General features: G+C 41.0%; 1 protein-coding gene across 1 annotated transcript in view; it reads right to left on the bottom strand.

The window, feature by feature from the left end:
* Nucleotides 1-691: 691 nt before the first annotated feature.
* IL1RAPL2 (interleukin 1 receptor accessory protein like 2) overlaps nt 692-26,415 on the bottom strand; it is a 328,234-nt gene continuing 302,510 nt past the window's right edge. The window contains exons 7-11 of the mRNA XM_032196249.1: nt 26,260-26,389; nt 20,050-20,195; nt 14,462-14,605; nt 10,600-10,770; nt 692-1,594 (exon numbers count right to left, since the gene is read on the bottom strand). Coding sequence (XP_032052140.1) covers nt 897-1,594; nt 10,600-10,770; nt 14,462-14,605; nt 20,050-20,195; nt 26,260-26,389 — 1,289 coding nt within the window. The 3' untranslated portion in view covers nt 692-896. The remainder of the gene's footprint in view (nt 1,595-10,599; nt 10,771-14,461; nt 14,606-20,049; nt 20,196-26,259; nt 26,390-26,415) is intronic.

Raw genomic sequence — 26,415 nt, 5'->3', positions numbered from 1 at the left:
GAAATTACATTGCCTTTACTACAAATCTTAAAACAGCTCGAGATCTTAAGAAATTTCAAATCAATTAATTCACCAAAAGACAAATTTATACATAATTTTAAAAAACACCATTAAAAACCTGGAAAAATTATGAAATAATCTATAATCCACAGAAAAATTGTTTTAAATCCTCCTAAACATCTTTCAATATTCTAGTAGGTTGTTTAATAAAAACACATTGCTAATCATTCACTAGGAGTACAACATGCCTCAATAATAAAATGAAGGGATGCTGATGCAAGCAGGTGATTTATTCTGCAGTAGCTGTTACTATGCACTTTATCGATAAAGCTTCATCTGCCTTGTTTCAGCTGGTCATCTTCTAAAATGCATTGAAAGAGAATGTTACTGGGAAGATCTCCTCCTCCTTCCTTTTGAGAATGATTCACCCCTTGTGGTCTGTGCAGGAGATAATCATTTTTGTAGCATGATATGATATTAGAATTTCAAACCGTACTGAAGGTTGTATGAGAAAACCAACAACTTCTGTGTATTTCAAATACTATTACATAAGTATGGATGCTGGAGATCATACACAGTGAACTTTTATCCATCCCAGATTGTAAACCTACTGTAGAATGTGATGTGTTTTTTCTCTCCCCCCTCCCCCCCCCCCTTTTTTTTTATAGAAGCAATCAAGCTGTACATTAAAAGACAGGAAGGACATTACTGACTTACAAAAGAATGCCCCCTTTGTCAATAATTTGTAAATGTAAACAAAAAAGTTCAAGTAGAAAAGCAAGTAAGTGTGCCGCTGCTTCAAATATGATTTGTTGTCCCATGGGGTTTGGGCAAAGTTCTTTAAAAACACGTCTTCATGGCAGTCATGAAGCATCTCAGAAGTGTCCTGATCTTCACTACCAGATATCACTGGTGAAGCTAAGCTCCCTTGCTGATAAAGGTAGCAAGGGGTTGTTCCTGTGAAACTCCTGGGGATCCTTCATGGTATTGTTAAGAGGTAGCTGTCCGTTTAGTAGTGTCAAAGGTATGTTACAGTATGTGTGGTGGTTGCTTATGGAAGCTATCGGCAACGTTGCTGCCGCCACGTCATATTCGTATCCTCTGCAGTAATGTCTCATTTGCACAGAATCTGCTTGATGGCAATCAGTTAAATCAGCCCGCGATTCTACCAGCGTGGCAGAAGTGCCTGTGACGGCAAGGGAGGGTACAGTCTGGAGGTCTCCGAAAAGGCCCTGCTCCGCAGAATCCAGGACCTGACGCCGAGACACCACCTCCTTTTTCTTCCCTGGCATTTCAAAGACAAGGCGCTTCCAAAACTTAGAATTCAGTTTGCTGCTTCTTGGTCCTTTCCACTTCACCACTGAGAGAAGTTTGATGGTGTGCTTTAAAGATTCCACTTCGTGATAATGCACTTTCCCTTTTAATTCAGTACACTCAATCAAAATAACTTTGATTTCTCCACTGACTAGCATGTTATGGAGTCTGTTTTCCATCTCAAAAATACTCCATCCTCTCCTGAGAACATAGTCTGGAGTTAACACGATAATGAGTCTTCTGCTTTGCTCAACACATCTTGTGAGATCTTCAATGTAGGCTACAAATTATAGAAAGAGAGAAAGAGTAAAGAATAAAGAAGACTATTGTATCAAAACATCAGGCTTGCAATTACGTTTAACAAAATCCTATAGCTCACTGATCCACGCCATTTAAGACAAGGGGCACTTCACGATATACTCCAACAGAAACAGGATTGTGCATCACAACACATTGCTATTAATAGAATATATACAAGAAAACTCCTCAATAACAACCTCAGTCCGTAACTGTTTCTCCCTGTTCATCTCAACAGAACGGCATTTACATAATATCCTCACTGTGTAGATGCATTACTGACTAAAAACACACAGTTCACTTATTGCCAAGTTATAGGTCAAGATCAATGTAATGTTTGTGTAAATTTTAACATTAACACTGGTTATGATTAAAGTCACATTGAGGGAAGCACACTCTGGGAAGCAGTTCTTGTGTTTCAGATGCAAGGGCAGGAGGATGCTGCAGGGTGTGCAAACTGTAACTAGCAAGTGCTCAGAAAGAAATCAACCTTATCACATGCAGAAGTTGTGCTATGGCATAGAAGCAGCATGGTAGCTCTTTCTTCTCTAGGTACTGACCACAAAAACACAGCAGCATTTTTTGTGGCTCAATGGTCTGTTTTAATACTGCAAACCTGTGCTTCTATGTACACCAAGGTATTAACAGAAACTTCACAAGTGACGGGAACAAATGGAAAATTTAAGCATATTGGAGGTGTTTATTTGCTGAGACATCAGTGATGAAGAAAATAGTATTCTTCTTTCATTCATGCACACCAAGAAGTTGCGAATGATCAGTGTAAGCAGAAATGCCAGCCCCATCATCAGCTCCATGAAGTCAGCTTACTGAACTTGAAACTGGTCTTGAAGTTGGACTTGGGTTTCTGATCCAGAGTTTCACTTGTCCCAGGGATGGCAGGGAAGAGATGCCAATTATAGTGGTCTGACATGGAACGGGATGGGAAAGAGGTCTACTTACAGACCTGATCTAAAACCCATTTAAATGACAGGACTCCAAGAAGTTTCAATGGGTTTTGGGTCAGGACCAGCAACATGAAAACACTTGAAAGAAATACGAAGATCAGAAAAGTGTTCACTGGTTGCAGAGCATCGTGATTGTGAGCTTAGAGACAGGAAATTATTATTTTAACTACATGAACCTTTTGACCATGCTACTCATAATGTGCTATCTGACAACAGAGGAGAAGCATGTGTTATAAATGAAGACTTGGACACAAAAGCTGCACAGAACAGATCTTTACTCAGCACAGGGCAGGGCCTCTCTTACACACACTGCCCTCTAGCAGGAACAACGATTACAAATAACATCATTAATCAACATCTGTTACTGCAAGACTCATTTTTATAGTCCCAGGCACCGTACCACAGCATGCTTATTCACACCACTTCCAGTAAAGTAAATAGCTACAAAATAGGCCAACAGGAACATTCTAAAATAGCTTATTTTCATGAGACTGAAGGCATAGTTAGCATCAAATCTGCCTTTACTAATGTTTTATTTCACCACTTAGCAGCAAGAAGAATTTCTTTCACAAATGGAAAAAAGAGGCAATTGTAAACATCCCACAGACACACACAAAATTAAGACATACACATACATTACAAATCTCTAGGCAACAATCCTGACTTTCAGTTTTATGATTCTTTAATCATGCAGCATTTACAGTTTTTTTTTTTTTTCTCTTAAAATATTTTATGAGGACAACCCCCACATTGCTCTGTGTAAAATAGTTACTCATTAATGAAAAAAATTCAACATTATGATCCATGGGAGAGGCAGCAGAGAGGGGAGAGAATCAGCAACAATGAGAAAATGATAAGCAGAACTGGTGAAACAAAACTTAGGGAAAGGTAGAAATGTTCAATACAATGGAAAGAGATTATCCCAATGTATCAACAGCTCAGACTCTTCATTTTCTTCCTTTCTTTCTGCTCCCAAAAAGAAAGAATTTAGGTGGGAAGCTTCATCATTAGAGGTTGAATCTGCAAGATACAGTAAAACAACAAACTATCATGCATCTTTCCTGAGACATATTCATCCCTCCTCCAAACACCTCAGCACACTGCTATGTACAAGACAATTCTCTGCAGGACACATTCAGTACCATGTAGCCAGGTTAGCGCTAAGCACAGCCACGCATATCCTGTACGCATCCAATTCCAAAGAAAAAAGTCACTTCCCTTTCATATCTTCAAATATCCAGCAGCAATAATTTCAGTGGCAACAACCCATCCATTGCACCACCTCAACCGAAAACTCACCAGACTTTGCTTTAGCCGAAGAGGAAATAAGGTAGGAAGGTTAGAGGAAAAATCCCCTATTTTCTCAGGTGTACACTTCTCCCCTCTGTGCCTCTCCCATACTTTGGTATGCCCTCCTTACTTGATGGATATTGCAACTTTGGAGCTGTTTCTACAGACAACTTTGTACAGACCTTCACAAATGACCACTAGGTGCAAATTCCAAGTTGCAGCTGGTTCAATGATGGACACAGCCAATGTACACGGGGTCTGCTGGTGCAGTGAGGATGAAATACACTGTATTACAGAAAAAATGGAAACCCAAATGAAAGGCAAACAACTTTTCCAGCCATCTGGCCCAGAAACATTGAATACGCCCCATAACTTAAGCTTGGGACAACTGCTACTACTTCCCTGGAGCACGTGGTTCCATTGGGTGCATCCTGCAGAATGCCCAATGTGCACAACAAACATTTCTGCCAGGAAAAGCAAAGAAGGACGGGTTCCTGTCTTTCTAAAGCCTCTGGAAATTCATGCTTCTGCCCACCCTTCAGTGCTACAAGAGTGCATAAATTTTAGAGTTGCTAAATCACTCACCCACTCCCTTTCAATTCAGGATTAGAGACTGCTCAAAATAACGGAGGGTAAGCTCTCTTAAGTGTTCTCTCTATTAGAAGTATTAAATCCAAACCAGCTATATTGCAAAGGGTTGGTTTTGCCTTTCTATTGAGCTAAAAGGTAATTGTCAAGCAGTGGTTCTGTTTCACTTTCAAGAAGAAACTGAACAAACACTTCAGGATTCACATCACCAACCATCATCAACTGCAAGACTCCAGACAAGTATATTTTCATCAGATAAATGTCATTTCATTAAAACTTGATTGTTGTCAAAGAAGGAGTCCGTTTCAATGACATTTCATTATGAGGGGAGAAAAAATCTTGATGAAATCAGGATAATTTGTCTTTGTTTCTCAAAATTATATTGTATCATAAAGTATAAAGTAAAAATAAAATGGCAGAATTAGCATTAACCCACTTGATTTTATTGAAAAAGGACATTTTAATTTTGACCTTTTTTTTCTCTCCTCTTCTTGAAACACCATTTTGCAATATGGCACAAAAACAGTTTTCAAAACGTTAGCATTTCTCATTAAAAAATTACAGTTTTGGGAAGCTCTGCCACTAACTTACTTGTATCATGGCCAATGTGACCTTCAATGAAATATGGACAACAAGAAGTTTTAGACCCATAAACAAACGTTTTTTTTGCATGGTTGCCCCTCAGCGATGAAGACAGATAACCTGACAGCAAATACACACTCACTAGATACCGTCAACATGTAACGATGGTGAACGTAGTGTGGAGCACTGATGTCTGAGACACACATCCTATTTGCAAGACTGTAATCACCCATAATTACCTCCTGAATCCTGAATGAGCCACGCTAACCATGGGCCAGGAGGAAACCCAGACAACCTAATATGCAAGTGGTCCAAGATCAAGAAAACTAAAGAACACTATGGACACGGAGTTGCTTACACAAAGAAATATCTGACTAACTAGATTCAAACAATCTGCAAAAGCAGCTGAGGGAGAGGGGAAGAACAGCAACCGTATCACGTCTTATGGATATTTTTGGCAAATGTGGTCTGCAGCACCACAAGGACCAAGCAGTACGTGCCATCAACCATGCTGGCCAGTTCCTGACACTGAAAATAACCAGACTTTCTGCCTCTGGCAACATGACTATCACTTGAGGAAGAGTTATTTATAGAAGAATAATTCAGTTCCCAATAGTTCCTAAACCCTAACTCAAGTTACTTTATTACAACAAAAATAACTGCTTGTCTTGCTTTTCCTGTTTTTTTTTTTTTTTTTTTTTTTTTTTTTTTTTTTTTTTTTTTAATATTTGTTGCTTGTGTTAGCTCCAGCAAGAACAGCAATGCAGTCAGCAATGCTGAAACAGAACAGAGTGACAGCCTCTGCCCCAAAGAGAGCACAGTCCCACTATAAGCTAAGAGACGGGTGATGAGCACAACAGAAAGAAACAATAAAATAGAAGATGGCCTTGGTGGTAACTCCTTGAAGACCCAAGTGTCTGAAGTTGGTGATTTTGGGGAAACTGGTAGAGTAGTGGATGTTGGAATCAAAATTCTGGGTATTTAGAATCAAAGACTCGTAGACACAGGCTGGGATCTGAAGGTCTCCAGCTCAATCCTCTGCCCCAAGCAGGAAGAGAAGATTCCTCAGGGCCTTGTCTAGTAGAGCTTTGAAAATCTCCAAGGATCTTCTCAAGGTTTCTTCTCTGGTGACTATGGGTACTGTCCTGGTGTCTGACCACCCTCATGGCAAGGGAAAATTTCCAAATATTAGATTGGAATTTTCAGGGTTAGAACTTCCATCTGTGGCCTCTTATCCAACAACTGTGCATCTCTGAGAAGAGTCTGCCTCTGTGCTTTCCACTATAATTCTGCTGTATTTCATTTTTACTTGCCTGGCATTAACTGTAAGATTCATACAGAGCAAATAACCAGGGACTTCGTAAGGGAGTTTTTGTGGTGCTGAGTGCTCTATTTCCGATCCACGTAAATGGTATCACATACCTAATAAAGGCTGCTTGGGAACCCCAGGCACACTGTCCAAGTGGGTTTTCTTCATCCAGGAACTTAGGAAGCTCAGTCAACAACAACAGAAAACCAAACAAAACCAACAACACAAAAGAAACCCACTGCAGACGGGCAGACAAAACTACAAACAGCCAGAAATCCAATATTGACTGTTGGGTGCTTTTTATTGGATGCCTGAGGTGCTCTCCTGTCATGCTGCCAAGCTCTTATTTCCCAGGTAAAAGCAAAGATTTTTATTCTATCAGTGTTGTTCTTTTCAGTGCCTGATCTCTACACCCTGGGCAGAGCTGGGGTGAATTGCTGGTGTGTTTTCAATCCTGTTAAGATCAAATGCGCGTATGCTTAGAGAGCAGCTAGATGATGTTCTAATAGATTAGTATTGCTGGTATTAAAAATACAAATAGACAGTCTTGATCTCTTCACTTTCAGGGTTTAAAATAATTTGTAGAAGCCACTGGAGAAAAATATCTTCCTCTGATGTAGATCCAATTTTAGAAAATCAAGCACAAATATATCATTCTCTCTGTAGAAACATCCTCAGCAAGACAGAAAAAGTCTCAGATAAAAATGTAAGTATTTCTACTTTTTCCTCGGGTCTCCTAACACTGAATTAAAAAGCTCACAGGATTTGAGAGTCTGCTTGGCTGCGGAAAAGGGTCTGTTCAAAAAAGGTCTTGAAAAGTAATAAGGTGGAAAAAATGTTAATGGTTAAGAAGAATTAAGGCTCGCCGCCTCCTTATACAGGCTGACATGTTCATTGGCGCCTTAGGTGCCCAGGCAGAGAGGTATATGTGCTGTCAGCTTTGAGGGAGTGAAGAATGCTCTCTCTCTCATTACCAAAGGATACTCTTTAAGAAAGAATAGCTGGAATTAAAGTCAAACTTGGTCTTGCTGCTTACACAGCACACCACATGTGGCGTCTTGCTGCCTTGCCGCCCCTCCGGCCTGCACGGCTGCGTGGGCTTCTGCGTGAGGGAGAGCAGAGGAGCGGTGGCTGCTTGAGGCCTGTTTCCACCTCACCGGGTCACGGCTGGGTCCTTTCATGCTGCTCTCAGGCGACACCAAGAGTCTCCACAAAGGTCCTTGCTGGCTCCTGCGAGGTGGGCATCACCGAGGCCCTCAGTGCCCTTCCTGAGGGGTCTCCCACTAGGACAACGTGCTTCGCTGGGATAGTAAATGTGTTCCGGCTTTGGAGGGCACAGAAACCGACGCTTCCTGCAAATGTGACTCAGGCTAATCTAACTTGGACTCCTGAGGCCAGGAATCTGCTTTCCAAAGATACAGCCTCGGCCCCCGCAGCCATCATCTCTGTCCTCCAAGGGCCTGCAACATCTGCTCCACATGCCTCCTTCAGACAGCCAGTCCTCAGCATAGAGCCAAAATGCAGAGGTGGGGACACTGCCAGGGTCCCCCCTTTCAGCAGAGGAGCTCTGCTGAGTGAGCAAACCCCTGCTCAGGTACATCTGGCTCGAACTTCTCCCACAGCTGCAGAGGGGCATGCTGCGCCTGTCACAGCTTTTCCCTAGAGGCGAATCACCTGGCAAAATCATAATCAAATTCGTCCTGAACTTTTCTGCAGTCAGCTTTTCAGTTTGTTCAGAGAAGTATCCAGGGAAGACAAATGAAATACTACTTAACATATCTATTTTTTGCTTGCTCTCAAACCCAAACAGCAGCTGTGTTACTGCATGCCAGGAAGCAAGCGCAATAATGCACACCCTCCTGTGGCAGCACCTTAAAACTGCAGAGATTGTGTGAAACAACCAGACTTAGAAAACACCCCAGATTTGCTGGAATCACACATTTAAGTACAGGGGAAAAGATACAGAAGGCAACATCAGCATGGAGAGCGGGAAAGCATTGTATCACACCAAGTCATTTACACCAAAAGACAAGGAAATGCGGTACACGTGAGAAGAAATATTTCCTAAAATCAAAATGGATAACTATGACCAAAACCCCATTTTTCTATAGGAATATACCCTGAAGAGCTGTATATTTTGTCACATCTGCCACTTTTTGTGACAGTCACTCTAAAATATGTTAGGTTTGCCTCTGAAATTTCTAGCAGGTCGATAGCACATCATGCTGCCTGCTCTCCTCACTACGCACTGCAAGCCCTTGTAAGACTGGTGAGCATTGCACAAATGGCAGAAACAGCCACGTTCCCTTCTCCTTTGCACACCAACAGCTTGCAAATAGAGGAGGCTGAGCCTTCCCTCCTTCCCCATCACCTTTCCCTCTCTCTTGCCCCCCTCAAAATCAAGTGCCACCCCCCATTTCTTTTCCAAAGCTGAAGCGTGCAAATCACTCTCATTTCGGATCCGTATTTTATTCTGTATTGTCATTATGCCTGATTAAGCGTTCTTGAAGCTCCATATGTTAGAATCAGGCCCTTTCATAACACTGAAGAAGTGAGTTTGAGAGGAAAAAAGAAGTATTAAGTCTGTGAATGCTCATAAATGAGAACTGACATTTTCAGGTACCCTACATTTTCAGGAGAGGTTTAATGAATACCCGAAGTGATGACAAGTATTTGCTGAGTGTCTGACTGACAAAAATAGACAAAAATAAAATACCAGGCTGGCTGGTATAGCAATTGGAAAGAAGGATCTCATTTCAGATTAATCTGTGCGTATAGTTATTGGTGAAAGGCCAGATTTAAACGCCAATTCACTTGTATAATTGCAGTGTATAACTGCTATACGGTTGGATATGAAACAACTATTTACTACAGTCCCGTGATTTTTAACACAAAAAGACATTTTCTCTTATTATCTAATAATTCAGTACCGCTTGCTTGGGCTGTCAGAAATAAAAAGGCTATAAGCCAAGTCCCCTTACTGGAATATGTTTCAGGGGACAGTAAAACTCACTCCTCGCAAGGGCAAAGCACAAAGGAATAAAGGAAGCAGCCCTGGGCTAGGAGCTGCAAATGCACATGATCGGTTCAAGCCACTGCAGGGGGTTTTGCATGATCTCTGCCTAGGCTCTGACTCCTCTCTCCCAGTGGGACTGGAGTCAGAGCTCTGCTTCCAGCTCCCTCAAATAGCAAAGAAACAGGCTTCAACTTCTGGGGCAGGCACTGGGTTTGGCAGCAGCAAGGCAGCAGTTTCAAGTCTTTGGCAGGCAGGCTGCTAATGCAGTCATGTTCTAGCTGTTTCATGTTTGGGGACATCTGCTCCAGTACAGTCAATGCTTTGTTTTCTTGTTCCTATTTCCTATCCAGTAGCATATACAGAAATAAGTTCATACACTCTTTTAGCATTTTTCATGGAAATGATTTGTAGCAGACAAAATTAGTGGGGGGGAAGGGGGAAGAAAGCATGCTTTTCACATGGGTAAGATTTCAAATAAATATGATATTAAAGCAAACATATTGTGCCATTCCTTGACGTGATTCATGGTCTTTTTGACTTGTCCAGAAATGGATTTGGAAGAAGAGATGCCATAACCACAGCTCAGAAGGCATTAACTGTTGGTACAGACATCCAAAGGTGCTGCTGAATCTTCAGACGCAGCAGCAAAATTGATTTAAAATGGACAGCTGTATTTTACCATCAGCATGGAAGACAGCATCAGAGCACAGGACCGTGCACAGTCCCCTGAAGAATTAGTATTACTTACACAATACCGATACTGCTCAGAAATGCAACACTTGGTCAGAACTCTAATGGAAAAACTACATGTTTGCCATTATTTGGAAAACTAATGTAGCTATTTATAAGGCTTCAAAGTTAGGGAAAAGAAAGACAAAAAATAATCCCATTTTCAATAATAAAACAGAAACCACAAATCTTTTTTGGAACTTTCATTTTTAGCTCCTTGTATCTGACACAGAGATTTTATATTACACTATTGCTTGCAGCACTGCTGCCTCCCTTGTTGAAAGGTCCAGCTTCTGCCTCCACTGAAATCAATAGCAGCTCCCCCTCTGGTTTCAGTGGTGCAGGAACAAACTCTAAGCTAGAGCTCAAATCTGCAGCAGTGAGGAAACTTAGCCGCTCCTGACAGCCACTGCACAAGGACAGGCTTTCCCTATCTAGTATTTATTGCACAGTCCAGGCCTTCACAGCACATCGGAGGGAATTAAAACTCAAAGGTCAGAAATACTTACTTCCACTAGGAATCAGGTCCCTATCTGGAATGAAGAGCTTATATCCATAGTGCTTTTCGAGAACGTCTGGCAGGATTTCCAGTGCAAAGTGCTCCTCTTCGTTATTATCACAATCTAATGCATCGGGATCCACTTTGGTGTATGAGAGATACGCGTCATATTCCTTGTTGTCTGTAAGGAAACAAATTCACGTTCAGCCTGATGTGTGCAAAAGCACTAGAAAGAGCACAGGACAGTTCTAGAAAACTGTATTATTCCTAGAAATGATCACGCATTTCTCAGCAAAAGTGGTACTTTTCATATGAACATATAACCTGGCTTCTGCAGAGGAATTAGCTGGCTAGTATGTCTGGCTCATGTGGTCAGCGTACACACTTCATATCTGAAAAGATCTGGGAAAAAATCAAATACAAATATTAATGCTGGAACTTCTTATTTTAATCCTTTCTCTGGTGCTAATGGAAATCTTTCTTTCAACTCCCGTGCCTCAGGAGTGCTATGGTTATGGGAAAGTTTTGAGCTCTCACTTAAAGAACTTCCTTTCACAAATAAATGTGAGAAATGCACAACTTAAACTCAAATGAATACTGATTATACAGAAAACAGTGTCAAATGTGAATAGTTCAAAGCATTCTTTCAGAAAATCTTCCAAATTTTAAAGCCAGCATATCGTAACTTTAGAGGTCACTTGATCCAGGACATTTTACATACCTGGGGCTCACCTTATCGGAGCTAGAAATAACTCCAAGAGCAAGTGTGGAGCAGGGAGAGACTTGCTCCTGCACTAGGACGCCTGTAGCTCAGGGTGGAAACAAAGCCTCAGGGCTTCATCAAAAGGTGGGTGACAGAGGGGACCCCAGAAAATGCCTTGTAAGGAAAGCTGGGCTGTGTCACAGAGGTCTGGCAACACAATTCCCTTCCCCTCCTGCACAGCACCGGGGCTAGACTCCAGCTCTCCGCATCCGACACACAGAGCTGAGAGCTGGCAAGCGTGCCAGGAACAGAAGTGGCACCGCTATCGAGCTCGAGATCCATGCTGTGATCAGGCTGTCTTAGTGACATTTCTCTTTGTTATTCCTCTGCAGTAATGGAAAAGAGTGTATTGAAAAAGTCAACCTTCAGCAATTTAGTCTCCAGGGAAGAGCACAGCTGCCATTATTTACAGAAATGAAAAATCAAACAGTTAATGTTGCGAGGACAAAACTGCATGAATGGGGGATTGCTGAGTGCCAATTATCTGTGAAGAACTGCGCACATGAAAGGTAATGGAAGCAGTTAAAACTCATCAATACATTCCAATAAAAAGAAAAAATAGCTAATCATAATACAACACGTTCTTCAATGACCTTGAAACGATGGTGATGGTGACTTTCTTATAATTCCTGACACAAAGCCAGGTCCATGAGGGTCAGAACCACAGACGAAGCATGTGAATAATTGTCTGTAAAAGGCAATTTGCCTGGTGTCACCGGAGCTCTATGGGAGGAGGTCCACCTGGTGTGCTGGCATTTCTCTGAAATCAGCAGCTCACAGAACTGGTAGTGACTGACGGAAAGTTGACAGAAGAACTAACAGCAAAGAAATGAAGGCCAGTTGGCTTTGGAGCCATGTCCAAAACCTGCTATCTTGTCTGTAATGAAGCTTGTTGAAACCTTTTAAGAGAAGCCAGCTACCATGGGATTCAGGACACAAACATCCCTGGAAACATCTGAGAGCTCTGTAAAGGTAGCAGAGCAAACCCCTGAGCACTGATGTGCTTGGTTACAAAGCAGCATGAAAGCTGTGCGCTAAGAGAGGAAGACAGGGACTAGGAACAGCGTGAACAGTCCCTGAGCTGAGTCCTGTCCCTTCCAGCTGCGTGGGTACCACTGCCCTCTCCAGCCGCCTCTATCCACAATGCAAGCAAGCAAAAGGGAGACAGAAGCAGCTCCCCCAGGGCTCCCGTCAGTCCATATGCTTGTGCTACATCTCTGCAGTCCAGCTGCCTCTTCACAAGCCTGACATTTACAGGACGTTAACAGAAGGACCTAGCCATGCTCACCCACTGCTTGCTCTGTGTGCTTCAGATGCAGCACTGCTGGGGGCTATTTTGTAAACGGCTTCCCTTACTCTTCAGTAGTGCTGAAATGTTTTGTCTAAAAGCAATGCTATGTACAACACAGGAAGTGAATGCATCCAACACTGCTTACACAGGGTGTTTTTAACAATTGGATGAAGCAAATCTTTTTGGTTCAAAATCTTTTACTTTAAAGAAATACACTTATAAAACGGGATATGATCCTGCAATTGCATATATGCAGCTGGCTTCTCGCAGGACTGCTACATTTTCACTCTATAGCCTACAGACGTAGGAAGAAACACACTGTGACTTGTGCAACATTCTGCCTCCATCTTTCATTCAGCAGGACCAGAACAAGATACAAGGCTGCAATAGGTCTAAAAGCAGGCACTGGAAAAACAAGAGGGTGATTTCAGAATTGTCATGCACACAGAATCCTTGAAGTACTCGTGAGGTCTCTTCTAAACAACTAGAAAATAAATCATGTTTCATGAATTAAAAAGTAACCGAACAGTGAAGTTGCATTAATAAAAATGCAGCAGCTTCACACTGAAAACACGAGCTAAACAAATGAAAGCAATCTGGAGGAAAGCTACCACTTCACATCACTTCTGGTTGGTGCAAACCAAGGAATCATATTGGTATAATCCCAAGGTACTACAAGTAAATTACCTCTAAAATCACACAATCTTACCCTTCACTTTCTCCTACATATTAGAATAAACATTGTCCAGTATTGTATAGTATGAGAAAAGCATAACTGTAGGTTTTCCCACTTACACGAAGATTGAGAGAAGTTTCCTGACCTCTGTTCCTGCTATTTAACATTCCACATTCTATAACCCCTTGGATATCACTCCAGAACTCCTATGGATTTCTTTGCAGCCAAACCTTTTCAAAATTCATCTACCCAGTGCTTAACAGAAAACAATTATTTCGATAAAGGTGATGCTAGCCGCAGAAAGCAACACGTCTGTACAACTGCCCATTGTTTTTGCACAATGGGGGAAATGTGTTCCCCGCTCCTTTTGCAAATACGTTATTGTTTCTAGATCCCACTCCAGACTGCCTACGTGACTCTTAAGTGCTGAAGTAGGCTATGAGAAGTACCTTTACTTGAACACTGTACTTTAGATCTTCAGCAGATACTAGTTATATGCACATTAATAGTATATTAACTATGCTATAATTCACTAGTATGATTCAAAACAGTTGGATTTAGTTCATCAGGGCTTATTCCAGCTTCACAGGAGCAGGAACATTCTATGTTCAGGGAAATTAAAGCTTCAATTTAAAAAACAGGCTTAGCTTTAGGCACCAAACAGATCATATGCTACCAAAAGTGTGGGGGGAACACTGAAAAACATTCCATGCTATTCTTAAATGTAGTCTTCAAGCAAGCTGTATATTTCCATTAAATTGTTTTCAGACTCGCAATTAACTGAAGTAACTAGTTAACCTCCATAACAATTGACTCTTACTAGTTCCTAGAGTTAGTCAACAGCCTAAAAATAATTGATGGGGAAATGTTTAAAAGAGTTTTGCTGGGGAATCGGTTCACAAACAGCATCCAAGTATCCATAATTGGGTCCTGAACATTTCTTCCTACTCCCATTTGCCTATGGAACGGACCAGTGACACTTCAGTGAACAGACTCTGATTCCAGTAGGCTTTGAGAAAAAGTCTTAGGGATTTACACTTTTGGGTGTGTAGAAGTTTGAACTTAAACTAGAAATTTCACCACTTTGGACCTCTGAAATATTTCCAGTGCATAAATTATGAGTTTTCTGAGCAACTGCTTACCATCTGCTGCTTCATCTCCTCCAAAGTTCTGTCTGTAGAAGAGCATTAACTCTATGTTGTAGCACTTATAGATGGTCACCAGCAAAATAAGCAGAAGAAGGATGGCTCCCAAACCTCCAGCAAGCTCTATTTTGTAGATCAAATCTAAAATTACCAGGGAAAGACAAAGGGTATGATCTTTTTGAACTTTAATTGCTCTAACACACTGTATAATTCCACGTAAAATTGCACAACTTCATTATAACCACTGTAACATTAAGGATGCCTTTTTTTGTTGTTGTTGTTCATTACCTATTATTCAACTCCAACCACTCATTCCTTCTACTGTCTGTCTGAAATTGCCATCCAGAATGCATTTGAGACTATAATCATAATTCTACCAGGAACTTATGTAGTGATTTTACACTGAGGATTAATCAACCTTTAATGAGCTTGTGGAGTTTGAAACTTCTATCTTGGCAGAGAGCATTAAATACTGTATGAAGCATGTGAGAATAGGTTTACTAGGCATATTGTACCCCATTTGGGAGACTCCAGTCCCCCAAATAATATTAAACTTTGATTTTATATTTGGGGAGCCAGCAGATGAGCTGATGTAAGCTGTCAAGCCAGGACTTTGGCTGAATCACTAGTGAATGAACTGAGCATGTAGAGTGCCCAAAATACTGTGAGGAGCCAGAAGCACACATTTCAAGTTGTGACGGCTACCAGTGGAGTTCTCACATGTTTGTTTAGCACATGTTATACTTTACATGGGAACTAGTGCTTGCTAAAATTTCCTACTGGGATGCTCTTATTAGAAAACATCACAAGCAGTCTATCCCAAAGTACTTCACAAATCCATCCAAATGCAATTATCCATCTTTTACAGCTGGAGAAACAGAGGCCTGGAAGCAATGCGTTCAAGGTCATTTGGCAAACCAATGCCAGAATGAGATAAAAAGCCTTAAATACAGTGCTCTATCTGACCTAGGATGCTAGCTTTAGCAGCATCACTCCTTATCCTGAAATGTCCTTGGAACACAATATTGCTCGCAACACCACTTGGCATATTACATTACCATAAAAGATAAAAGATACCAATTTGACAACAGCATCTATATTAATTAGCCTCTATATTAATTAGGTAAGACGTCATGAAGATATTTGCTGCTGTGATAAATACAATATGAAGATATAAAAACTGTAATACAGGCAAGAAAAAGTTTTTGTGATCTTTACACTTCTAAAACTTAGGCCAGAAGAAATTACTGGTATGTCATTTGTGTCATTTTCAAGATAAAAAGCAAATTAGTTGTGTATCTTTTGGGGTTAGCCCTGCCTCACCATGCCTTGTATTTCAATAATTAACATCAGATGTCAAGTTATTCCCAGTTTACAGTATCTCTGATGTCTGTCTGCTGAGAAGCCATGGACTAATAGATGGAAAAAGTCTATTATAATAGCTATTTAATCTCTCTGAGAACAGGGAATTCATGGGACTTTTATTACACTGCAAGATAAAGTTAGCATATGCTCTGGGGAGAAATCTGGTCAAATAGAGAACAGAGTTGGTCAAAATTACTTTTCAGTGGAGGAAAAAAAAAGAAAAAAAGAAAACCTTTCTTGTACTGAAACTTTTCTACTAGGAGATTGGGATGATGGCAGAACTGACAGCTGGGAAGGAGAGAAAAGGATGAAGGCCATTCAATTCTGAACATTGCAGCTGACCTATGCTACCTTGCAGAATAAAGTCCAGGAACAGAGCCCGTTGTATTCTCTGATCTATGATCCACTTGCTGGGCAATGAACACCTGGAGTTAAGCAGTTGACAAATCCCTGAGCACATTATGTTGCACGCTTTTGGAGTTTGCCTCTTTGATTTGGCACCATTTGAAGCGGTTGCACGTTACAGGACTCAAACAGCCCATCCGTGGCAGTGACTTGTCTACTCCCCCAGCAAAGCTGGGTTTGTTGAATGACTATTTTTGCCTGTGCTGTGTCCTGAAGGTCATCCGTAGCCCACACAGGAGCACAGACCTGAAGCCACTTGCCTGGGCAATGGCAGGGTGTGGCAGCAAAATGGCAGTGAAAACACTAATTCCAGCTCAAAAAGTAGAACTGACCTCCCTTTTACACCTCCTCCTTTATTTGTCTTTCTGCCCCGTAACTCTCCTAGACTCCAGACTTCACTTCTGGTCTCCTTATCTCTATTCCAAGGCGGGGGCAATGGAGGAAACCCCACAAGCATTCCGTTTTCTTGCCTGTTTGAGCTCTTAGTCTCTGCCTCTGATTAATGCCTTACCCCTCAAGCAGTCCTCACTGAAATCAATGGGGAAGGCAGTCAGGTAAATGCAACATTAGGAAAGGAGCTGAAGCTGGCCTTTGTGCCATAATGGTGGCTGAAAATTAATAAATAATAATATTCAGATAGGTTCTAACTTAAAATATTTTTGAAGGATCCAGCCACAGCTGATCGTATAGAGGATAATAGCCTTTAAAATACTAGAAGTCTCCTAAATACCCAATAAGTGAAAGACAAATATACTTCAGAAGGTTCTTCACAATTTAATATTACATCAGCATCAAAAAACATCTTAGTTTCCTGTAGGTCTTGAACAAAGGCAGCGTCCTTGAAAATAAACGTTGAGCCAACATAATTGTAATATTTACTTTTATCTAAATTCACTGCTTCTTTCCACTAGGAGCACTGCTCGATTTTACTCTGCAGTTCCAGACAAGTTATTCATGTTCCAGGACAGTTATTTTATAGTGTACTTTGACTTCAGTCAGGAAAATACTGGACTGTTTTCAAATTCATCTGAAGGGAACCCTGAGCTATTTCCACAGCTAAGAATAAGTGGGTGTATATTGTGATCCCATGTAATTCAAGCATGGAGGGCAAACAATGCAAAGCTGGATTTGGTTCATTTTAAGTCAAAAATAAAAATCCTACGTGATGATGCATGATCTGGGGCTATCAATATAGCAGCATTCCTGGCTATCAGACAGCATCCTGTATTCTTAAAAAGGGCAGACAACCTATAACACTGCTGAAAGATGGAGCCAAAAGTGAGCTGCCAACACCTCCTGCCCAACAGGGACAGAGCAGCCCTTAGCAGGTAGGACTTGAGAGGGAGAGAGACTTCTCTGACCAGGAGATGTGCTTCCTTCTTGTTGTTCCAAGTGCCCCAGCTATAGGAATCCACGATCCTTTGACATAGAGGATGCTGGTCAGCAGCCCTCTACCATTCTTGTCCTAATTCCTGTCACAGGTCAGTAAAACTAGTATTTCCTGGCTTATGAATACTCTACTCAAGCCAAAAAAAAGCTAGGATAAGAATTATATCAAGCTGCAGAAAGGAAAAGTTTGGCCAAGTATTAGTAAGAACTTAATTAATACTTTAAAAAACAAGCCAATGGGACAGGTCATCAAAGGACATAGTGAAAATACTGGGGATATTTTAAATGGCACTTTAATAGCTTGAAAATAAACTATCAAGAATGCCCAAGGGGAATATAAGCTTTCTACAGTCACATTTCAGAGAGAAATGAAATAGCGGCTGAGAAGTGATCCTCTCCACCTCCAAATTCTGTATTCAGCACTGCTTCTTCCATAATTTCAGCAGAGCTCTGAAATGTCTGCATTTTCTTGTTATAAATAAACCTAGCTTGTTATTCTAATATATGCAACACAGCTGAGCATTTACCAGTGTCAACACAGATATACATGCTATCAGTTGTGTATTTATTAGGTTCAGTGGATGGAAAGGTAGAACGCTTTTTGGCGCTAAAGAGGCTAATCCTTCATCATGATGACCAGTTTCCTTAATTAAAGTTGTGACACCCTGTCAATTTATATGTTAAATAAACATTCCTGTGTGTTCTGCATCACAACTGCAGGCCCTTGTTTTTCAAGGTGCTTTGTGGTGTTTGTGTTGTGTTTTATCCCTATCACACATAGGGCATGGCCTATGACACACCCTTCTTCCCGGGAGGACATAAAACTCTTGTGTAGGAGATTGTGTAAGCAGAGTTGATCCAGTTTTGGCAGGACTGAATACTGTACTTTTGCACATATAACCTGCTGCTCACAAGAAAGAATAGTAGAAAAGGCTGTTGAGCCCAAAATTTCCTCTCCCTACTAGTTTGTGTTTTTTTTTTGGTCTCAATGCCATCTCTCCCTTACCTTTAATTATATACAGATTATCTGAGGGTACACGAAACACAGCACTTAGCATTCAACTTGGCTTTAGGTGAACCTGCTGGCTGTGGTTCTTTGCCAGACTGAAGATGCTGGTGAACCTGGTCTCAACCCCATCTAGAGATGCCTCAGCTGGTCTTCCTATTCCTTCACCTGGCTCTTGGTTCATTTGTCCCATGGTGACATCTACCTAGGCTCAGAGATCAACCTTCAGCATGCTCAGGTACTAACAGTGTATTTAAACCTTCTTGTAATAGGGACACCTCTATGGGATTTAGCTGCAAGGATGTGATGGAGACCACCAGCTTTTTTAACCAACACTAACCCTGCAATCCACAATCTGCTGCTAAGGGGGTCCTTTGCCTCAGTGGTCTGAAAGCACATGAAGGACTGGAACAGCTCTCGCAGGTGTGCCTTGTGGAAACATTTCTTTTTCTCTTTCGGTAAATGATTTATAGCCAAAAATGACAACAGAGATCTGGACAACGTTATTTACTCTTTAGTCTATCTTCTGTGCTGACAGCTCTATGGTTTCACATTACTTTTGTACCCTGAGTGTGTAATGTTTCCTCGCTCTCCCAACAGTTACTGTCTTACAGCTTTGGTGCTGCCTAAGACACTCATGTTACAGAGGTTACAGTCAAATTTAAATGTCACTCTACTTACAAATAGAAGAGGTGATTGAACTAACAAGATAAGAACTGTAATGAGATACTGCTACTGTGCCTTACGATAACAACTTCTACAAACAGCACGGTAGCACCTTTTAATTTGGCACGTTCAAACCCAAATGGTTCCTGTTCTGCTACAGATAACTTGTCAATAGTGGTAGTCCCTATTCCAGGCACTGTCTCCAGCGAAGTAATGTAACAATGAGGTAATTCTCCATTGATTTGTAGCTACCACTGCAATGTTTTCATTCCCCTCTGCAGTTAGAAATCAAAATGCATGGCAATTATTTAAAGATTTCCATTTAAACAGTGAAGCTGTTTAAGGAAGTGGAGAAGTACGAGGACATCTGACCTCACTGCTGAGGTTCCTGTTGTAAGGAACAGACATTTTAACTCTATCACACAATTACCTCTGGTCTAGTCAGTCAACTCTGGGTCAAATTCATAGGTTGTTTAGACCAAAATACTTCCACTGATTTTAGTGGGGCTTTATGAGTGACAGTATTCCAGGCAAGCACATCACCTGTGAGGCTGATTCACTAGTCACTAAAGAACAGTTCACGATTCTTTTTTTCAGCAAATAGTAAACTGAAGCCATAGCAAAAATGTACTTCAGCTCCAATAAGCACCCAGGAGCTCAGCCTGGCTCAGACAGGTCAGCAGGACCTTTGCTACTGGCTGACCCATGGCTGCTGAGGCAAGCGAGATTACAGGAATAAAATACTGAGAATTACCTTTCTTGCGCAGAAGAACACTGGCATGTTTCCGTCCATTCCTGTTTTCCACATGACATGTATAGTTAGCCAGATCTGCCTCCTCTACGGCGTCAAAGATCAATGTCAATTCAACTTCTTTTTCTCCAAGATGTTCTCTGAGGAGTCTGAAAGGAAAGATACCCCGTATTCATTCAGCTAAGAGAAGGTTGTGAGAGATTCCCACAAGAACCATGACTTGTCAAGCACAAGATACAAAGTTTTCCAAGCCTCCTTGCACACCTGAAGGAGAACTTGGAAAGAAAGAGACTTCGCAAATGCAACTTTCACAACAACCAAACCCCTTTCTCTCCCCTCGTGTCTGCAGCGAGGAGCAGGAGCAAGTCAGGAGGAATGTGGCAGTCAGCACAAGAGTTGCACGCTGCTTGTTTACTTTGGCTCTCCCAGAATTAACATGCTAAAAATAGTTCCTATTTTAAAAGGAGCAATAAATACTCACTTTCCAGAGAAGTAAATATGCCATGGCTGAGCAAATTATAAGGCAATATTTTAAAGGCTGCGTCTTGTGCTACATTTTAATGCAATCTTGAAAATCAATGGAAGGAGCTATGCTACTCTGGAATTTTCCTTTTTTTTTTTTCCTCTAGACCCTGACTTTATAAGGGGACAGTATAAAAACCAAGAGCTCTTTGCTCCTTTGAGAGCACAAATGGGACATATAAAACTCCCCCGTAAGGAACAGAAAGTTCTATCAGAGTTTCAGGCCAGAGGTACAGCCTTTTTGTGTCGTCGTTCTAACACCAACATTAAAATAATGCAAAGTAAACCCAAGTGTTTTCTGATGACATAAGTCTGAAAATAAAATGTACTGTTCTCTCAAAAGACTTATCAGTTGCTCAAGAAAGTTATGGGTCCTTTGAGCAAGGAAATGTGATCTCAAGTATAATCTGCCAGGTTCATTTGATCCTGGTAGTGTACTGCTGCATAAAGGGAAGGGGATGAACATAAAATGTGCAATGCCCTCGCAGTCCAAAGCTTGTGAACTCACCATTGCACATAGTCCTGCTGGCAGTCTAACATGGCTCTATGGATAAAACTGTATTTTACTTTATTTTACTACCCCAAATAAATCTTTCTTCCAGATATTGATGAAAGGCACAGGGGAAGACGGGTAATTAGCCAAAGTACTGTTTGTGTTGGATGGAAACTGTTTCTCTCAGAGAGCTTAAATTCTTCATTAACAACAAATACCAAATTTCTCTACTCAAACCAAAGCTGTTTGGGGTTTTTAATGAACACAAGCATTTTCTTATGCCCAGTACATAATTTCATATAACAAACACAGATCTCCACATTTGAAAACTAATCAGAAATGTGAGGGAGTTGCACCTGAAATTCAAAAACGCAAGCCTGACTGCTACAAACCAAACACTACAGAAAGATTTCATACAGCGCTTTGCCTTTGAAGGCTTCTGTGATCTGACAGAAACTCAGAAGACACACTGGGAGCACCCACAAATATTTACCTCTTTCACTACAGCTGTGTAACTTGCAAAAAAGGCAAATGAAAAAACAGTAGTTTAAGGACAGGCACGTGTGTTGCATTTGGAAACTTGGATTGCGTCATTTCTGCAAATTCACCCTCACTTATTTCTGTATTTCTGCTTTTTTATTATTATTATTCTGGCCCCGACTCCTAGTGTTGAAAATAATGCAAGGAAGTCTGATTTTTCACCTTTCTGGACAGGAAAGAAACCTCCCAGGACAGCCCAATCTGCCTGCAGACTCAAATCAACATAAACCACTGAGGATCAGATAAATCAATTCTCATTTACCTATTAATATTCCATTTATACAGCAAAATATTTTAAACTCAGGGAAGTCTTCCTTCTCTGTTGGTAAACAATATGCTTTACAAATTTTAGCCTACAAATTATGCTGCAGGGAACAAACAAAATCATTAACGTAGAAGATAACTGGGACATTAATCTGGAGCACTCTGTGAATGTTCAGATTGTCTTGTGTTTATTATAATGAGCATATTTTATGCACAGTAACAATTACAAAGACATTACAATTAAAATAAACTATTATTCTGAATCTATTTAAAATAATCAACCTTTAGCCTAGATTTAAATAATATATGGTCAGCTAAAAAGGAGCTTTCATAAAAAAGAATATGATTTTTCTTCTTTTCATGCTAATTGCCGTCTCTAGAAAGATCTCAGAATGAGATGTATTGGGAAAATGCTGACAGACAACTTAAACATTGTGCTGGTAGCAACATGCAGAAAAGCTCCTGGTGGTGTTAAATCTTCCTGCCTTTATTATTTTATTTTTTCTAAAACCAGTCCTCTACAGCTTGTGCTACATTATTTGCACAGAAATAGAGTCACCAATCTACATTTTATTTTATTTTTTAGCATGTGCACAGCCGTTAGGTCATTGCATTTTACAGTTGGTTCAGAGAAAGTGGAGCACAGTATTTTTGGGGAAGAAAAGGAATGTAGCGTCAACAAGTTAGACCTTAAAGCAGCAATAACATTTGCTGAACATGCAGAAAATGAAGCTCTGTCCTTATCTGGGTTGGTGGGAACCTTGCCAGTAACACTGCCAACACATGCCAGTTCCGACAAGTTGAGAAAATAATGGCTCTTTTTTTTCTGGTTTGATGAACAAACTGTAAGAGTAATTCCATCATTGAATACATACAGAAATCAGTGGTGCTTGACAACTCACAATAAACAGGACGGAGGGAGAGAGAGAAGAGATGGGTGAAGTGAAAAAAATACCCAATGCTTTCTTTTTGTTCAAGCTGAAGCAATTTATTTGCTCTGAAACAAAACGTTTTGTCTACTGATGATTTATCAGTTAAGAAAACGTGAATTAAAAAGAACTGTAATGTCATAACTCAAATGTTTTCTTTGAAGAATATCCCATGTTTCAGATTTTTCAAACGTTTTGTCATATTTTTCTCTGCATTTATGTACTAAGTCAAATCTGAAGATAAAATATTTTTGCTTTGAAACCATATTCTCCTCCAATTGCCAGGTTTTATCTGACCACAGATAGCAAGGCCTGAAGAAAGCTTCGGCTGGGTCTCTTTGCTGGACCAAATAATTGATTCCAAATTCTTACTGATCGGGACTTAGCAAAAAGGAAACTTTAATTCTTTTTTAGATAGAGGATCTGGACTGTGAACAGGGATAAGAACTCTAGTCCTTCCTTCTGGTCTTTACCAGTAGTCTGTTCCTCATTCTCTGCCCATAAATTGTCTACTTAAATAGTGTGAGCTTTTCAGGAGGGAGCTGTCACTTCCTCACTTCTCTGCAAAGTACCTAACGCGTCAGCCAGGCAGCGATGGTAATTCTGCCTCCCTCCTTTAGCATCCCTTCCTAACAGGGTACAACGTTCTCATCTTGTCTGGGTGTTTTGCACCCATCAGTTGACTTCTGCGGGTGAAAAGGCAGAATGTAAAATTAATCAGCAGGAGGAAATAAGGCTGCAGTTCCAAATGTCTCTATTCACATATTTCCATGCCTCTCAAACGAGTTAAACTATTTGCACTTTAAAAATGGTGAAGACAGAAGAAAAAAAGAAAAGACAAACATGTTCTACAAACTGGGTGCTACGGTCATTTGCAAACTCTTCTGCAGTGCCGTCCGAAGAAGGAAAAGAAGCAACACATAGGTGGCTGGGACAGTAAGATATACGCCTGAAAATATTTATTTGCTATGGCAAAGAAACGGTGTTGACATTTCCTGTGGGCTCCTTATATCATTAGGTGCAATGGACAACTCTGCAAGCAGGCTTAAAGGCTTTGATTCCTTCTCTAATAGCCCTGGGTCAATTTACATGACATTTTAATAGTGCTGTGAAAAGCCCACCTAGAAAAAGCAAATCTTTCTCCTTTTCCCCCTATGAATTTCTAACATATGAAGAGCTTAGCTCAGGGGAAGGCAAGAAGGTGCATTAGAGAAGGGGTTGTCACCTCCCAACCCTGCAGTACTGACTGGTTTCTTTTCCTTATGAGGCTCTCTAACGAGGTCTAATAAATAACCGCAAGGCCAGAGCTGTGGTAGTACTTGCGGCGAAGCCTGTCCCCAAAACAAACAGTTCTGGGGGCTTGGTTTTAATAGGATTGCTCAAGTCACATGCATCCTTATTTCAGTGCTTTCATAAAAGCAGGAAAATTGCCTGGTAATTACGCATGCTCCAGCATGCACGTGAGGGCTGGGTGCTCCCCATGGTTGTGTCCAGGGTAAGGACAGCAAAAAAAAATCAGGGCTTTACTTTTAAATGTGTGAACTAACTTAACACAGGGAAGTAAAACGGTAGATATTTGCCGAAGGAACAACCCATGGCTTATCTTGGTCTGCTCGTAGCAATCCCCACCTACTTGTAGTTTTTCAGCGTTAAAAACCCAACGTGCTGATAATGTCACGTACAAGCACACTGATGGGAAAAGCATCTAACCAGCCAGCTTCCCATGGCTCATCAAACTTGAAACATACATGACATTTTTTGAAATCCATCAATAAATACGACTGGGTGGGAGATGCGGGCAGGCTCAGGGTGCTGATGGAACAGTCGGTGCCGCTTCGTTTCCCCGCAGCAGCAGAGCTGCAGCGGGATGCACAAACAAGAGCTGCTACTATGAAAAAGTCATTTGCGAAAAGTTACTCCTGCAGTTGCTATAGCTACTTCGAAATGAGAAAAGGGATGGACTGTGGCACTGCTGGTAACGATGCAGTAGGTTGTGGTAGATGCTTTTACTGCTGGCTGGGATGTTCATAAGATTGGGTGTGTGAGAAGCAGCTTTGCTGAAGAGAAGCTGAATAGCGAGGGGTCTGTAAACAGAGTCAAAGCATCTTAACAGAGAGAGAAAAGGAGTCATTGCAAAATTAATTTGAAACACGAATGTGGAATGAGATGGGGGCAATGAAGTACAAATGCAATTTTTTCAAACTCGATTTCACTAACAGAAATGCACATCAAGGAAAAATTTGGAACGTCCCTGGAGCTAGAGGGCTCTTTAAATACAAACCTCAAGCTGTACTTCTGACGTGAAAGGAGAGCAAAAACCAAAACCACTCTGTTCAGATACCAGAGAAGACACAGTGCTGCTAAATGCTGATTACGTGCCATGGCAGAAGTTTCATGTAATTGTATTTTGTGGTCGGAAGCCCAAAAGAGGATTTTACACTTAAAGCCATTCTGATAATATACGATAAATTCCATCTGTACACAATTAAGGTGCAATACCAGGTCAGTTATTTTAGTATAACTTAATAACCAGTGGCCAAATGAGTGAACTTCAAATTATTGATCTGGAGATAAAGCAACAGAATCTCTCTGCCTGCTCTCCAGAATCACTGTTAGAAGAAAGAAACAACTCAGAAAACAGATGAAAAAAAAAAAAAGAAAAAAAAGCATTAGATGGAAGATACAAAGACCTTGGTATTCTTTATGATCCATACTCATCATCTGTCTATAGGAGCTGGGACCACCTTGATAATCATAGCTTAGTCTTTGCTCAAAGAATTATTAATCAGGTAATTATTCATCAGGGAAGATCAGAAGATACTGTTACGTGCAAACTCCATGCACATTCATGTGGATGCAAGCGCCTGTTTTCTTTACAACTGATACAGTAAATGATAACCAGCATCTGGAACAAACCCTGCACAATCTTTGTATATGACTTCACACACAGTGACACCCATCTCTTAAATGGTAAACAAGGAGGAACAAATGCTGCTCTCTGAAAGCCCTGGTTAAGTCCTAGAGAGCTGGATCATAAGCAGACAACGCGTTCAGTAGGAGAGAAAAAGTAGGGTGACTTTGAGAGGAGACTATTCATCTCTGAGATTAACACTGATGTTGAAATGAACGTCATCTTGCAAAGCCTGCCAGAAGGGCCGGCTGCAGTGGACAGCATCATTTCCATGCAGGACTAACATCGGCCCCCAGAACACTCAGGAGATGTTTCAGCTACTATCAGGGGAATCTGGTGACAGATTTTCAGGCACATGGATAACTACTGTGTCTTTAAAGTTTACTCACTGGAAGGATGCAACTCACACTGCCCTGGCTCCAAGTCATTCATCTGCCTTTAGACAGAAAATTGTTTCCACTTACAATTAAAAATGTGTTTTGAAAACAAAACCAAACCACAAACAAGCTTTTGGGATATGCAACATTTCTAACACTGAGTACTCCAAAAAATACCTGATTTCGCCTTCTCTGATGTGACCTTCTAATTCTTCTATGAATTTTTCCCCTTTCATCCAGTAGATCATGGGGCCTGACTCTCCGCTGAATCCAAAGAAAGCTTTGCAGGCCACAGTCAGAGGGTTGCCTGAGGAAAACGAGAAAAGAGAGGGT

Source organism: Aythya fuligula, chromosome 13 (genome assembly GCF_009819795.1).
Source record: "Aythya fuligula isolate bAytFul2 chromosome 13, bAytFul2.pri, whole genome shotgun sequence".
NCBI lineage: Eukaryota > Metazoa > Chordata > Aves > Anseriformes > Anatidae > Aythya > Aythya fuligula.
This window is presented reverse-complemented; position numbering and strand designations above follow the sequence as displayed.